General features: G+C 34.7%; 1 protein-coding gene and 1 long non-coding RNA gene across 11 annotated transcripts; one reads left to right on the top strand and one right to left on the bottom strand.

Moving 5' to 3' along the window:
* Positions 1-1,721: 1,721 nt before the first annotated feature.
* On the top strand, positions 1,722-3,966 carry LOC127842315 (toll-like receptor 4). Its single transcript, XM_052371749.1, has one exon. It carries the CDS (start codon positions 1,725-1,727, stop codon positions 3,642-3,644), a length of 1,920 nt encoding a protein of 639 aa, XP_052227709.1. The 5' UTR covers positions 1,722-1,724; the 3' UTR covers positions 3,645-3,966.
* A 4,147-nt stretch (positions 3,967-8,113) lies between these two features.
* On the bottom strand, positions 8,114-14,884 carry LOC127842721 (uncharacterized). Of its 10 annotated transcripts, none has more exons than XR_008031845.1 (7): positions 14,385-14,884; positions 12,271-13,784; positions 12,051-12,102; positions 9,200-11,745; positions 8,874-8,975; positions 8,694-8,753; positions 8,114-8,529 (listed from the first exon to the last, which is right to left on the bottom strand). It is a non-coding gene; the product is annotated as an uncharacterized LOC127842721 (long non-coding RNA). The 10 variants fall into 10 exon arrangements; XR_008031847.1 differs by having other exon boundaries at positions 9,200-12,957; positions 13,123-13,206; positions 13,417-13,784; XR_008031849.1 differs by having other exon boundaries at positions 9,200-10,617; positions 10,821-13,784.
* Between the last annotated feature and the right edge of the window lie 474 nt (positions 14,885-15,358).

Genomic DNA, 15,358 nt, shown 5'->3' with positions numbered 1-15,358 from the left:
ACTACAGCGTAAGCTGGACCCTTGAAGTGTCCCTTACATGTACAGCATTTCTGGCGGCCGACCAACTACATTTTTTGTAGCTAAAAGTATTTTCATGTAAAACTGAAAGGGTCAATATTTGCAATTTAAAGAGGAGAAATTGTATATAAAAATGCCAGTACAAATGTAATGTTTTTGTTATTTAATCACATATTTTCAATCAAATATCACAAACACATTTTAGATATGATCTGTTTAAGTTCGTTGATCTCGATGTTCTCTACTTAATCTGATCAAAAGACATTTTATACAAATATATAAAGCATATAATATTTAATTACATACAAATTATTACTGCGGCACTGTAACGTCATTTAATCGCTCCGAAAGTTGTTATTCAATTTATCTGATTATCATGACACATTTATGTAATTAAAATGCTATTAAAACAAATAAATGTTTCCTTGTGACTGTTCAATTTGAATTATGTGAAATTAAAGCTTTGTATTATTTCTATTTTTGATGAATAGTTCGGGATTAATTAAGATGGGGGATGGTAAAAGTGTTGTTCATTTTAATTCTGGCAATGTTACGTCCAGCTATGTACTTACCGTTTAAAAAAAAATACGACACAAATGTTAACAGCACAAAATATTATATCATGCATGCGCTTGTTTGTGCTTAGAACGAATAGAATTATGTTCGAGTGATGTGAAATTAGCGGACACATGTGTATACAGATGCATGCTGTAATAGTGGACACGCGTCGTGCGATAATTGGTCTTATGTCATATTAGACCATCGTAGCTCTAGATCACCATTGTAACCATAGACTTAAGTACAAACAGAACCAGAATGTATAAGGAGCAATTTTTGGGCAAAATTTTTAGCTTTGAATGTGTTAAGCAGAAATATTCAATAACTATTGATGCAATATTGTTTTCATTTTAGACGTTTTGGTCGCCTACATGGAACATGTAATAAATATATTTATTTTTATTGCGCTCGCTCGCTCCGATGTTTTGTACGAAAAACTGGCAAAAACACTGATCCTATTTATTGTTGTCTAACATTGTCGAAATAATATCAAAAACGGCATGGGTTTAAGTATCCAGGTGCATATAAGTATAGAGTATATCGACATAGACATTAATTTTGTTCCGACATTTATTTTATTGTACGTTTGAATGACGTACATGTATGAACAGGCAATTCACCATTTAATATATATATGTTCCTTTATACAAATAAAAAACAAACAAACTACTTTTGAATAATGTCATGAAACTTGAAGACCGTCTTAACGTTTAAGTGTGATTTTACACTGAAGGCGGAAAATAAGTGAGGTGACTAATCAAGAAAATGTCCGCTTTCATTGCTCACATTCACTTATCATTTAATTTGAATACAAGGAAATTATTGGACAATGTTATGGTTTAAGTGGTATGAAAATTCAATCACTTTATTAAGCACAGTTTTTTAGAATGGATACATGTGTTAATACAAATGCTGTCTTTGTGAATTCGTGGTTAGCATATTTGTACATGCAAAGCATGTTTTGTAATGTGAATAACATTAATGGTTACCAGCGAATTCACAAATACAATGTGATTCTTTGGTTATGTTTCAGTCAATAGACGAAACGTTCATAAGGAAACTTATTTTGGACATTTGCGAAGGATATATGCTATCTTGAAATGTACCTAGTTTGTCATAAATTGCGACGGTGATTAATAAATAAAAAAATGTTTAAATGTATCTTAATAACGTTCTTAGTAAATCAAATCACGTTGATAAAGACTGAATGGTTGCCAAATAGAAATCCAGCGAAGTTATCCGATGGCGCTGCATATATTGGGTCGCGACGGTCAAGTGGAATGAAATGGACGGTGGTTGAAAAGTCCCTGCAGGTTCTTGGACCTACTTCACCAGTCGTCTGCAATACATGCAACTGTACGAAGGATCATAAAGAATATTTGTATGTGGATTGCTCGTACTTAAGTCTAGAAAACGCGTTCCAAACTGTTAGTCAAAATACCTTTTGGCTAGATTATTCATACAATTATATTTCTGAAGTGAAATATGGCAATTTCCGAGGCTTAAACATTTTGCAATACCTGAACTTGCAATACAATAGTATAGAATGCCTTGATTCGGACACATTTGAAGACCTAACTGATCTGATGGAATTACATTTAGATCATAACCATATGTTTGTTTTGCAAATTCATATTCCAATAGGGACGTTCGATTCCCTGAAAAATCTTCGCGTACTTACTGTGCATGCCAATGTTCAAAAGAATAGTGATTCAAAACTCATCGGCAGGACGTTCCGAAATTTAATTAATTTAAATTTTCTTGCCATCGATGGATTTAGAAAGATAAAGTTTGACGAAAACTTCTTAAATACCAACGTGTCTACATTAGTTCTGGCAGGTAAACCTCCTTGGGGATGTGACATAGACGTTATAGAAGATGATACGTTCAGTGGGCTGCCCAAACTGCAAACTCTCTCGTTGAGGAAATGTAATTTGTCATCACTATCACCAGTTGCTCTTTCACAACTTAAATCCTTAGAGAACCTTGATATTTCGAGCAATATCCGGTTGGGAATGACCCAATTGTTAGGTCCCATAGCGAAGGCCTTAATCAACAGTACGGTTAAAATACTGAACATAAATGAGATAACTGATCCTTTTGAATCGGTTAACAAGTTAGATAACAATAACTTGCTGTACATTAATCAAGTAAATTTAACGGAATTGTATATGGATTCCAATTGTATCGATTTGATAGATTATCACAATCCTTTATTTTCAAAATCTTATACACTGAAAGTTTTGAGTTTACGACAAAATATGTTATTTAATGCGTTTTTTCTCGATAAACTCATATTAACTAATCCGAGCATTGAAGAGCTAGATTGCGGAAATCAGTTTCAGGTCTGGAATGAAAATAGAGTTGCTGCAGAACGCGCGCGTCGTGAAACAAATGCAGCTTTTAATCTTTCGGTAATAAGTATGAAGACATTTATATTTACCGGATTGAAGTCTTCTTTAAGCATTTCTGTGTTCGGAGACACGCAAAATGTTTTGGAATATATTGACATTTCGTCCAATCAAATACAAATATTAGACGACGACGATCTACATTCTTTGTTCAATTTAACGTTTCTGAATGTATCTGACAATCTTATAGAAAACGTGTCGCTGACAGCATTTAGAGACACAATATCTTTAAAATACCTCGATATGAAATACAATCGTTTAGGCTACGCATTAGGAACTGAAGAAGCTATGGATATATTTTTACCTCTGAAAAATCTAGAAACACTTAATATATCAAAGAATATGATATACAATTTAAAGGAGTCACTATTAACTCAATGTGCCAGCATGAGGGTAATTGATATCTCGAAAAATTACCTAGACAACTTCGATCTTAATTTGCATAATTTAAGAAATTTGACCTTTCTAAATCTTAAAAACAATCGAATACAAACACTATCATACACAGTTCGCTCATACCTGTCTAACATTGTGAGTAACCATGAATTGGTTGTTGACTTAGAAAACAATAAATTAACGTGCGACTGCGATAATATTGAATTTCTAAAATGGTTGCTAACTACAAAATGTTTCTTTCACAGGAAAACAATTTTATAAGTGTTACTTCAGCAATTCTAGCCACGCTTTGATAAATTCAGCTACAGTGCAAGCTCTCGAGGCTGAATGTTACAAGTACTTAGCTTTGATTTTATCACTTACGTCATTAATTACCCTGTTTTTTGTTGTAAATTTCTCAGTAATTACCTTTAGATATCGCTGGCATATTGTGTATTGGTACTACAACGTCGTAAGAAATAGAGATCGTGTTTCCAATGTTAGGCAACAACTGTTCCAGTACGATGCATATTTCGCCTATGCTGACAATGACAGCAGTCCAATTATCGTGGCGTTGCATAATAAGCTTGAAATTGAATACAACATGCGGCTAGATATTCGAGACCGCGACTTCCCGCTTGGGGATGTCAATGCATTGAACATCGTGGATGCAATAGGCGCGAGCAGAAAGACAGTTTTACTTGTCAGCAGGCATTTTATCAAGAACAAATGGTGTAAATTCGAAATGAATATTGCAATAATGGAAGGGATAAAAACGAATCGCCAAGTGTGCATTATTGTGTACCTGGAAGATATTCCCTTGCGGTTTCTTCCAAAGGAAATTAGTAAACTGCTTCAAGATGCAATAGTCTTAGATTTTCCGAAGGAAAATCCTTGTTCACAGAACGTTTTTTGGGCATGCTTGGCCAACTCCATAAGCGAGTGAATTCGATGGTCGTTCAGATTATTTCCATAATACAGTCCGCTGTTTAAAAAGACTCGCGAGCACATATGTATGCCTTTAAAAGGAAGGAAAACATTTAAAACAAACAGGCGCGAGTGCTTTTCAATTTTATCATGTGTTAGTGTCTATCACGTCTTAGCAGATAGAAGAGCGTAGCTAACTTAAACGAGCGATACTACTTTTGAAACATTTTAATGACATTTATTGGTGACGTGAAATTGGATTTTTTTTATTAGCACAAACAAATTGTACTCTAAGTTTTAAGAGTCGAATATGTTTATATTGACGAAAGCTGCATTGATAAAAAGATGGATGTCAACATTATAAAAGTTTTACATGAGAGAAAGAACACTAACAATAAACAAACAATATATTACATTTTAATAGCGTGTTTGCTAGCGCTAGCCATATTGTTTTTGAAAAATAGTAGTTTTATTGCATGTAACAATTCAGGTGCTGTTTGTAATAGTAATTGATACATGGTTCTTTACATAAGATTGGCTTTTTGAAATAAAATAATATTTTGTAGAGATTAACCATGCGGTGGTTAAGTTTATTTCGTGTTATATTAATATAATCTCTTATCGACATATACATACATCAAATTACCTTTCACATATAAATGTGTTCAGAGCCACTCAAGAAGACAAAGTGAATAAAGTCAAATAAAACAAATTTATGCTGTATTTGAACCACTCGTTATACCTATTTTTGAAACAAGTTGCGTAATTTTTCACAGCCTTTCTACTTGTCATGCAAATTTATATATCTATCTTTTAATATTATTGTTTTATTTTGTGCATCTATAGTTGTTGACTCTTCTTAGATGTTGTTAGTCATATGTGTGTGCTAATTTATTGAAATGAGTATGTGTATGCTCTCTCCATTCTATTCTGCTTGCGTTAGCTTTATTATTTGTATGCTTTATGGCCCGTATTTATATAAAATATGTAATTAATAATATGTCACTGTTTGTACGATATCAAAATGAATGAACGCTATCGTCTTTATTCGTAACGATTCATATTGGGAATAATTGATAATAAAAAAAAATAATCACAAACGCTCCATTGCTTTAACATTTCTTTAAAAACACAAAATTATCAATTTTCGTATCATGTGCTGTTGTATCGACCAATACACAATGATTTGTAGCAATAAGGATCTGTATCAAGAGGTTTTTGTAATCACGTTTCAGAACGGCGAAGAGTTGCGTATTGACCAACAAACACCGCAAATGCGAAGAATAATTTAATTTTACAGGATCTTATGAGTACAACATATTTAGTTCTTGAAATGAGAAGTATTTTGTACAACTGTATGTTCTGGCATGGGCTTCCTTTTGTATTGTTTTGGTGTATGTTCTAAGTTCAGTTAGTATGATTTTAAATGTAATTCAAAAATAGTTTATAATTGTACATTTTCTGTTCAATAGCAACTCGAAATCGAGCCTATGGGTATTTGGTCCCGCGATAAAATTAATTGCGTAGGAGTGTGAGTCATTTCAGCGTTGGATTGCTATTGCATGCCTATTATCAGCGAATGCTTAAACGTTAAATTTTAACTGTGCTAGTTATAACGTAGATTTGTCAAATAGTTTTACTACATACCGATTAGCGAAAAATTGCTGGTACATTTTAATCACGTACTCAATGTCAATGTGTTGGTTCATTTTTATCATGAGTGTAGCAACTCAAAATCGAGCCTAGTGGCATTTGGTCCCGAGATTATATTGACTGTGTAAGAGTATGAATATTGCTATTGAGCAGCGAGTAGTATTCGTGTTATAACCAAAGCCGGGACTTGCACCCAGATTTCTTCTCCCTCGAAGAAGGAAAAGCGTTCTGCTTTGAACTACTGTGGTTGTATAAACACGTTTCATACAAGCTACATGATCAAGAGGTGTCACTCAGCGTTTGTACGGGCTTGTGACCGTTCTTTTCACAGCGAAATGAAAAGAGCCGCTTTACCACCTTGCGATATGCAATACGGACTAGCATACTAGCAAACAATATAGCCTTTACTTTTGCCATGCATTAACGAAGAAACATTGGCCTTTCGGCGATGGCTAAACCTCAGAAATCCCATTTAAATAAATATTTTTTTCACATCTTGCAGAAATGTTCTGTTGCATAATTTCTCAAAATATCCTAAATCAGATAATATACAATAACATGTGGACATCTGTTCCAGTATCTTGCAAGACGAATAACTATTTGTGGAGCTGTAACATAGCACAACCTTAGATATGTTACTGCCTTTCAACTGTGTTATTTTATCAAATATATTTCATTGATCAGACACGACAGATTTTCATTTCAACTTCACGTGAACAAAACACGTTCGTATCAAACTGCAAAATCGCATTGTAGTGTTTGCAGACCAGCTGCTGCTGAGAATTTTCTTCTACTATACGAATGTGCCTACATATCTGTTACATCAATGCATCATATACTAGTATTTTATCTTACAACCAAACCATAGCATTGAAGTAATACTGCTTTTCAAACAGCGCTTGTTAATATCAACCTAGGTAGCAAACTATGCGATCGAGTGTAGATTTGGCCAAGAGGCAAAAGTAGTTAATATCGCAAACTGTTATGTATATAGATTTTTTTCATCCATATTTTGTATTATGTGTGAAACAAAACTGCAAACTACTGTGTACACTCGAAAGCTTACCAACAAGATGATTGACCAGCGCTTGTCAATATCAACTCAAGTAGCTAACTATGCGATCGATTGTAGATTATATAGTGTGTTTTGTTCGTATATTCTACAAGCGCAATATAAAGCCTAAATACTGTTGAACGTTTGTGTTAATGTGTCTCATTGAAAGACAAGTCATACCAATAACGAGCCGTTGTACAAAATGTGTATGCAGTCAAAAGCGAGTAACTGCTTTAAGTTTACGAGTCACTCAATGTTAGTTTCAACACGAGTAGTTCGTAAGGCGCAATTAATGTTCAACGCAACATTGAGTAGCATAGTTTGTGTCCATATGGCAAATATCTTATAACGGTTAGTTGTTTATATAGTTTTTTTATCATTTCACCTCAAACTAAAGTTTGAAAGTTTTTTGCTTTGTACGATTGAAAGCTAGTGGTGTCACTCGGCGTTTTCACGGACTTGTGACCGTTCCTCTTGTCTGAGTACAAGAGAAGTCGCCTTCCCACCCCAGCCCTAGCAGACTTTGTGCATTGAAGCACTTAATAGAAATGTTATTGCTCGGTCATCGGTCAGGTTCGGTCAACGCGTGCCTGCGTTTCTGAGAGAGCCAGATTAAGATATTTCGTGTCACCGTACGAAAATACCATGGTGTCGCATAGCAAAGCACAGGCATGTCACCATGCGTGCCTACCACCCTTCCAACAGCGCAACAATGTGGTGTTGAAAGGATTCCCAGATAGTGTCGAAAGTATTGACGGTCATAACGGGGACGAGTTGCTTTATAGCGCCTCATTTCGTATTGACTTGCAACCCCGCCCTAGACCGCTACACAGCTAACTGGGCAGGACTCCATCTGACTATCAATCTCAGCGATCATAGTTTTGAAAAACGTCTGCTTTTTAATTGTTGGTATTTGGTACTTGGAGTCTCTTGTGCCAAAGTAGAGACTTACTTTTTGTTTAAAGATGAAGCAATCATTAACTGGTTGGTAGTCTTAACAGTGCGTCAAGATAAGCACCGTGAAAACATTTTAGCACCGAAATACCGAGGTGTTCACCCCCAAGTGCTATCAGTGCGCTTCACACTTGTGGAGTCTTAAACCCCTCGGCCGCCCAAACACAGTTAATGACTGTTAATGTTTATTTTTGTTTGATTTTGGTATTGCATAGTTTAAACACAAACACATACATCAATATTGCTGGCCAGCGCAATAAAACAAGGAAAAAAAAGGTAGGAGAACAATCTCCTTTAGTTTTCATGTAAAAACATAAACATAAACATACACACTGTCAACACTTGCCACTTGCAACACCGAGTTCGTTTCAGTGCAGAATGTACACATTTTTCGATCGACACATATTCGCAATGTTACATGGATTCACAAAGTTACATGGATTCACAAAGTTGCACTGATGTCCATACGCGGTCCAATGTTCGAGTTATCGGTGCGATGGACCCACGGTTTTGTCGCAGCTGTACGCCACACGTATGCATTGACTACTCGGTGTTCACATCAAGGTTTGTATATTGGCACTGAAAATAGAAAAGCAAATTGTGTTAAACAGTAAACGATGAAAGTAAACAGCCTGAAATGATAAAAACATGCATGTGTAATATACCATGTATCAAATAAAATAGTAAACACAAACTGCTAAAGAAAAACACACAACTCTACCAACTGTTTAACTGATACTTACTTTTTTGTTTTGTGTTGCATGTTCAGGCGCCTTTCTGTCACTGCTCGTCTAGCAGTACAGCTGAAATGAAATAGAAAGCATGATCAGAAACTTTCATTGTAATTGTACAACTTACAATTTATGTGCACAATTTTGCATTTAAGTATAACATACAGTAAAACAATTTCAACTAATACTCACTTTTTTGTTGTGTTGTTTCCACAAAGGCGCCTTGTTGTCACTGCTCGCCTGGTAGTAAAGCTGACTCGTCAAGTAGTAGAGAACACTCGTCTAGCAGTAAAGCTGAAATGAAATCGAAAGCATGATTAGAAACTTTTGAATGTGTTTGTACAACTTACAATTTATAAACACAATATTGAACTGTAACAGTAAACATGAAACAGATAACAATTTTACTTACCTATGTTGTCTTCGCTGAAATACAAAAGTCATGTTCATAGCAATCATAGCATATTTACACACAATGAATACAACTCAAAACTTTTAGTAAGAAACTCAGTACTTACTTTGTATTTTGTATCCAATCCCTCTGCTGGCAATCTTCTTCAGTCCACAATCGAGCTGAAATCAAGACTCAATGCATACATGTAAATTTTGCCAAATAACAAACAGAACTGTGAACCAAAACTTTAACTAAACAAAACTAACTTTTCAACTGTAATGGTACTCACCTCTGGCAACTGAAAACATACAGATATTTTGCATAGCACAATACATTTTTAGTTTGAAGATAAGAATGATTTATGAACATTTTACTTACACGAAGCATAAATATAAAAGACATGCTATGATGAAAAAAAAACTTTGTATACACAATTATACATAAAGAAACACAATCTACTTACCATTGCTGACCTGAAATTGAAAAAAGCACATTTTGTTTAGCAGAATACAAGTCATCAAAACAGTTCAATATGAAAATTAAAGAAAGTTAGTGTACTTACCACAGCCATACTGAAATGAAAAAGAAACACATTTTACAATGCAAAATACAGGTCATCAAAACAGTTCAATATGAAAATTAAAGAAAGTTTGTGTACTTACCACAGCCATACTGAAATGAAAAAAACATTAAGCATTGCATAGCAGTATACACATCATCAAAACAGTTCAATATGAAAATTAAAGAAGGCAATTGTACTTACCAACAGGCTACTGAAAAAAATACATTAAGCATTGCATAGTAGAATACAAGTCATCAAAACAGTTCAATATGAAAATTAAAGAAAGTTTGTGTACTTACCACAGCCATACTGAAATGAAAAAGAAACACATTTTACAATGCAAAATACAGGTCATCAAATCAGTTCAATATGAAAGGCAATTGTACTTACCACAGCCATACTGAAATGAAAAAGAAACACATTTTACAATGCAGAATACAGGTCATCAAAACAATTCACTATGAAATTATAGAAAGTTAGTGTACTTACCAACAGGCTACTGAAATGAAAAAAACATTAGGCATTGCATAGTAGTATACAAGTCATCAAAACAGTTCAATATGAAAATTAAAGAAAGTTAGTGTACTTACCACAGGATACTGAAATGAAAAACAGACATTTTACAATGCAGAATACAGGTCATAAAAACAGTTCAATATTAAATTATAGAAAGTTTGTGTACTTACCACAGCCATACTGGAATGAAAAAAAACATTTAGCAATGCACAATAATCAAGACTTACCTAGCTGATCTTGAATCATTCTCTGTTTCTCAACTTCTCAGTTGTCCAAAAGTCTGCTCTGTAACGACCCACCATTCCAATCTGAAAAATAGTTAAGCATAACAAAGCACAAAACAAACCAAAAGAATAGTTTACTTACCTCATATTTTGTGCAGGTTTTCAACAGCCAATTTTCTTCTTGAAGCCTGTATTCGTCTCTTTTTTGACCCACTGTGGAACAGTCACAGCAATGTAAGTCTGAAACATAGAAGGGCATAACAACATAACATACAAACCAGTATATTTGTTTTGACTTACCTCGTGGCTAGAGTCGAGACACAGCTGCTGAATTTCTTTTCTGTCACAAGCTGTCAAAACATCTCTGCAACATCTCTGCAATTGAAACCTTCAAACAGAGTAAAACAGAGAAACATTTTGTATACAATATAGTAAACACTTACCTTGTTATAGGCCTGAGTTGCAGCAGTGATTCTTTCTTGAAATCTTCTTCTTTTGCATCACTGCATGAGAGACCTGAAAAATAGCATGCAGTGCAAAACACATGAGTTAAATTAAACCAAAATTGTGTTTCTACTTACCTTGCTTCTGTAGAGTTGAATCACAGTAGTAGAATTCCTTCTTCAAACACATTTCTCTGTCTACACCAGGAACTTGAATCTGAAACAGAGAAAAGCATCACATCAAATTGTACAACTCAAGTGCATTCATTCAATGCTTACCTACTTTCTGTTGAGTTGTTTCACAGCAGCTGAAATCCTTATTCACTGTTGGCACTGCTATGAGACCATTTCTGCATGTGAAATCTGAAACAGAGCAAAGCAAAGTATGCATGGCAAAAATCAAACAAACACAATTGTAACACTTACCCTGTTTGCAAGTCCCATTCACTTTCTCAGCAATGTTTCTCTTCTTGAATCGTCTTCGTCGCTGACTACAAGTACACCTGAAACATAGCATGCACAAAACATACCATATAAAAACAAAATACAAGTGTTCATACTAAAATGAAACACACTTACCTTTCTGCATTGCTCAGCTCTGTTCGACTGTCAACTCTTCAGGTCATGTCATATCTGAAACGAACTAAATCAAAACATGCATAGTATACAATCATTGATAAAATTTCGAAACAATTGTATGCTTCATAGCTGTGTTTTTTCCACTTTACATCACAGACAACTGGCGATCACAAAAGTAAAGACATTTTTGTTCTACTCAAACATTAAGCTCACATTCACAAACACCGACCGACAGAGTTTTGTATAGAGTGCTAATACCTAAAACTGTACAAAAAGAATCGACATCAGTTTTCATTCATCATCGTTTATTGAGACAAATTAATACTACAATACTTACCACAGCTCCCTGAAATGAAATAGAAATGTTAACAGCATGCAAACAAATGTTAACCAATATCAAATCATCTATAATAAATATCAACAAAAGCATTTCGATACACATAGTAAGTGTTCACCATCATAGTACATCATCAGTTAGTTCGACATCCCACGGTTGCTCAAGTGTTAGTACTGGCTAGCATTTACCCTTTTCAGTAAACCGTCACACATCAGCATTTTTAGACACAAGTACTGTGCAATTCAACCCTTGTTATCATCTTTCACAGACTTCTATGAGTAAACAACTGAAAAATATAAAACGTTTGTACTCACTGTTTGGCAGCTCCAAGAAACACGTCTGTTCTGCTTGCCATCTGGACATCCACTGAAACAAAACATCTTCAAACACACATACATGTAAAACGTTTTTGAACATAAACCAACACAGATCAAACTTGAATTATCCATCTGTACATGACACACATGAAAAATAGCATAAGTTTACTATCACATTACAGCAGTACAAATGAAAACAAAAATTTGATCGACTTACCTTGCTTCTGTAGAGTTGAGTAACCGACGTGGAAATCTTCTTCCATGTGTAAACCAGTGACTCGAATCTGAAATAAAGTAAAGAACACATTGTACAACTCAAATCAATGAATTAAAACTTACCTTACTTTTGATGAATTGTGTCTCAGCAGTTGAAATCCTGTTTAATTTCTGCATGTGAAATCTGAAACAGAGCAAAGCAAAGTATGCATGGTAAAAATCAAACAAAAACACAGGTTCAACTTACCCTTTGTATGTTCCATCCACTTTCTGACCTATGGTCCTCTTCTTGAATCGTCTTCGTCTCTAACTGCAAGTACACCTGAAACATAAAAGCATGCACAAAACATCCCATATAACAACTATTTGTACTTACCATATGATTGCTTTTCTGTTCAGGTCAGCTTGAAAACCCATCACTGACAACAGCATCTGAAAAATAGTACAACACCAACAAACAAACAAACAAACATAACATATCATAAAAACAGTTTAACACAACAGATATGAGAGCTCTCGCAACCACGTCTGTTCTGTTCGACTGTCCAAAAGCAAGTGACAGTACTTCAATTCACTAACATTGAGAAATTCTAAACTTACCTTCAAGGCTTGTTGAGTAGCTCCAAAAACAAGACTGCTTGGCTCCACTGTTCACTCCAACTGTCATATCATCACTGGATAAGCACTCCTGAAATGTATTAAAACAAAACATGCATAGAACAAACATTCAGTCAAAAGTACTTACCTTTCACTTTGTCACTGCCCTGTGCTCAACTCCAGTCAGCATGACATCTCTGCTTGAAAGTCTGAAACATATAAAAACATGCAATGCAAAACAAACATAGTTACTTACCTTCTAGCATATTGTTGGAGCTCCAGAAAACACGACTGTTCACTCCAGCTGCCAGACTTGAACTGCCAGCACACATCTGAAAATCTGAACAAAGCATTCATGTTCATACTTTACTAGCCGTACAATTAAAGTTACTGACATACTCATCATCCAAAATAGAGTACACGAAAAGCTAGCTAGGTTTACCTCTGTTCATGTGTTATACACCAAATGAAACCATGATGATAAAGTAACTCACTTTATCTCTTCTTTTGTCAAAATACAAGTGTTCATAGTGGAATGAAACAGACTTACCTTTTCGTTTCCCAGCTCTGTTCAAATCATGTCAGGTTTTCATCTCATGTCAAATCTGAAACGAACTAAATCAAAACATGCATAGTATACAATCATTGATAAAATTTCGAAACATTTGTATGCTTCATAGCTCTGTGTATTTTCACTTTACAGATCACGGACAGCTGGCGACCACAAAAGCGAAAACATTTTTGTACTACTCAAACATTGCTGTATTAAGCTCACACTCATGAACACCAACCGACAGAGTTGCTATAGACTTATAATCCCTAAAACTGTACAATAAGAATCAAAAGCAGTTTTCAGTCATAATCTTTTATTGAATTCTATACATATGCACTACAATCTACAGTACTCACCACAGCACCCTGAAATGAAATAGAAATGTTACAGCATGCAAATACAATTTAAGCAATATCATATCATTTATCTACTATGTTTGCAAATGTTTTTCAATCATATGTTCGTTTCCCCAAAGAAGCTCATATTCTGTTCCACCATCATACACCATCATCGCTAATCACAACATATCGACACTATATCAGTACTGAGTAATTTCTACCCAACGCATTACACTTCTATACAAGTAAACCTGTACAAAACGAATCGAAATCAGTTTTCATTCATCATGATTTATTGAAACAAATTTATACTACAATACTCACCACAGCCCCCTGAAATGAAATAGAAATGTTACAGCATGCAAATACAATTTAATCAATATCATACATATCAACAAAAGTGATTCAATAAATTGTCATTTAATATTTTTGCAACATTTTTCCATCATATGTTCGCTTCCTCAAAGTACCTCAATGAATATTCTGTTCCACCATCATCCACTATCATCGCTCATTACAACATATCGACACTGTATCAGCACTGAGTAATTTCTACCCAACACATTACAACCATCATACATCATCACGCAACTTGTAAACAGTAAAACGAAAAAAATTTGTACTCACGTTTTTTGTAGACAGCAGCTCGATGAACACGTCCGCACAGCTCGACATCTGAACCTCAACTGACAGTCAATCGCTTGACACCACAACATAAATTTAATTATTCACAACAGTCAGAGCTTAAAAAAACACGTCCGATCAGTCCGATGTCAAAACTTAAAGTGAAGTCAAGTCGTTCAAAAAAATTAATGTAAGTCAAACATTTCATATATAACGCTCACAAAATTTCGTTGTCAGTCAATACTAAACGTTCAAAAGTTAACATCGCATAAGAGTATGATTTCATTTCACAACTCAAGTCAAAGTCAAGTTGTTATCTCATAACAATAACCTAACACTTCAGTCATCCAGTCATTCAACAACCTGAGTACCAAGTCGCTATTCTATAACGCGAAGTCAATTTTACTCTCAAAGTACAAGTCAGTAAAACTCAAAACTTTTCATCAATAGTCAGAGCTCACGAAAGTACGTCCGTCTTCGTCAACGTTCAAAAGTGAACTGAAACTTTTTAATCGTAAAAATATTTCAAAGTCAATTTTTTTTCATAGCTCACAAAAACAAGTCTGTCTTTGTCAAAGACCATCAGTCAACTAAGATTCTGTCATAGTAAAAAAAATTTAAAAGTCAAAACTTTTTTCAGAGCGCTTTAAAAACACGTCCGTATTGGTCAATGTCCAAGCCGCAAATGAGCGTTCTTTACCCGCGCAGTTCAAATTATAATTAGGTCACGACGTCGAGAGCTTCGAAAAACACGTCCGAACCCTTCAACGACCAAACGAAGAATGACAGAAAAGCACATGGAAAATGTTTATTCTTCATGATTTGAGTTACGATCGAATGTGTATTTGATGACAAATCTAAAAATCATACTTACCATGCAAAAATCCTACAAATATTGACTTTGTGATGATATTTTTTCATGACCATACAAGCCGAAATATTCACACTCACAGCTTGAATGGGCATACAAATTGATA

The sequence above is a fragment of the Dreissena polymorpha genome, chromosome 8 (genome assembly GCF_020536995.1).
Source record: "Dreissena polymorpha isolate Duluth1 chromosome 8, UMN_Dpol_1.0, whole genome shotgun sequence".
In the NCBI taxonomy this organism is placed as follows: domain Eukaryota; kingdom Metazoa; phylum Mollusca; class Bivalvia; order Myida; family Dreissenidae; genus Dreissena; species Dreissena polymorpha.
The sequence above is the reverse complement of the archived record's forward strand: the minus strand, read 5'-3'. Positions and strand labels throughout refer to the sequence as shown.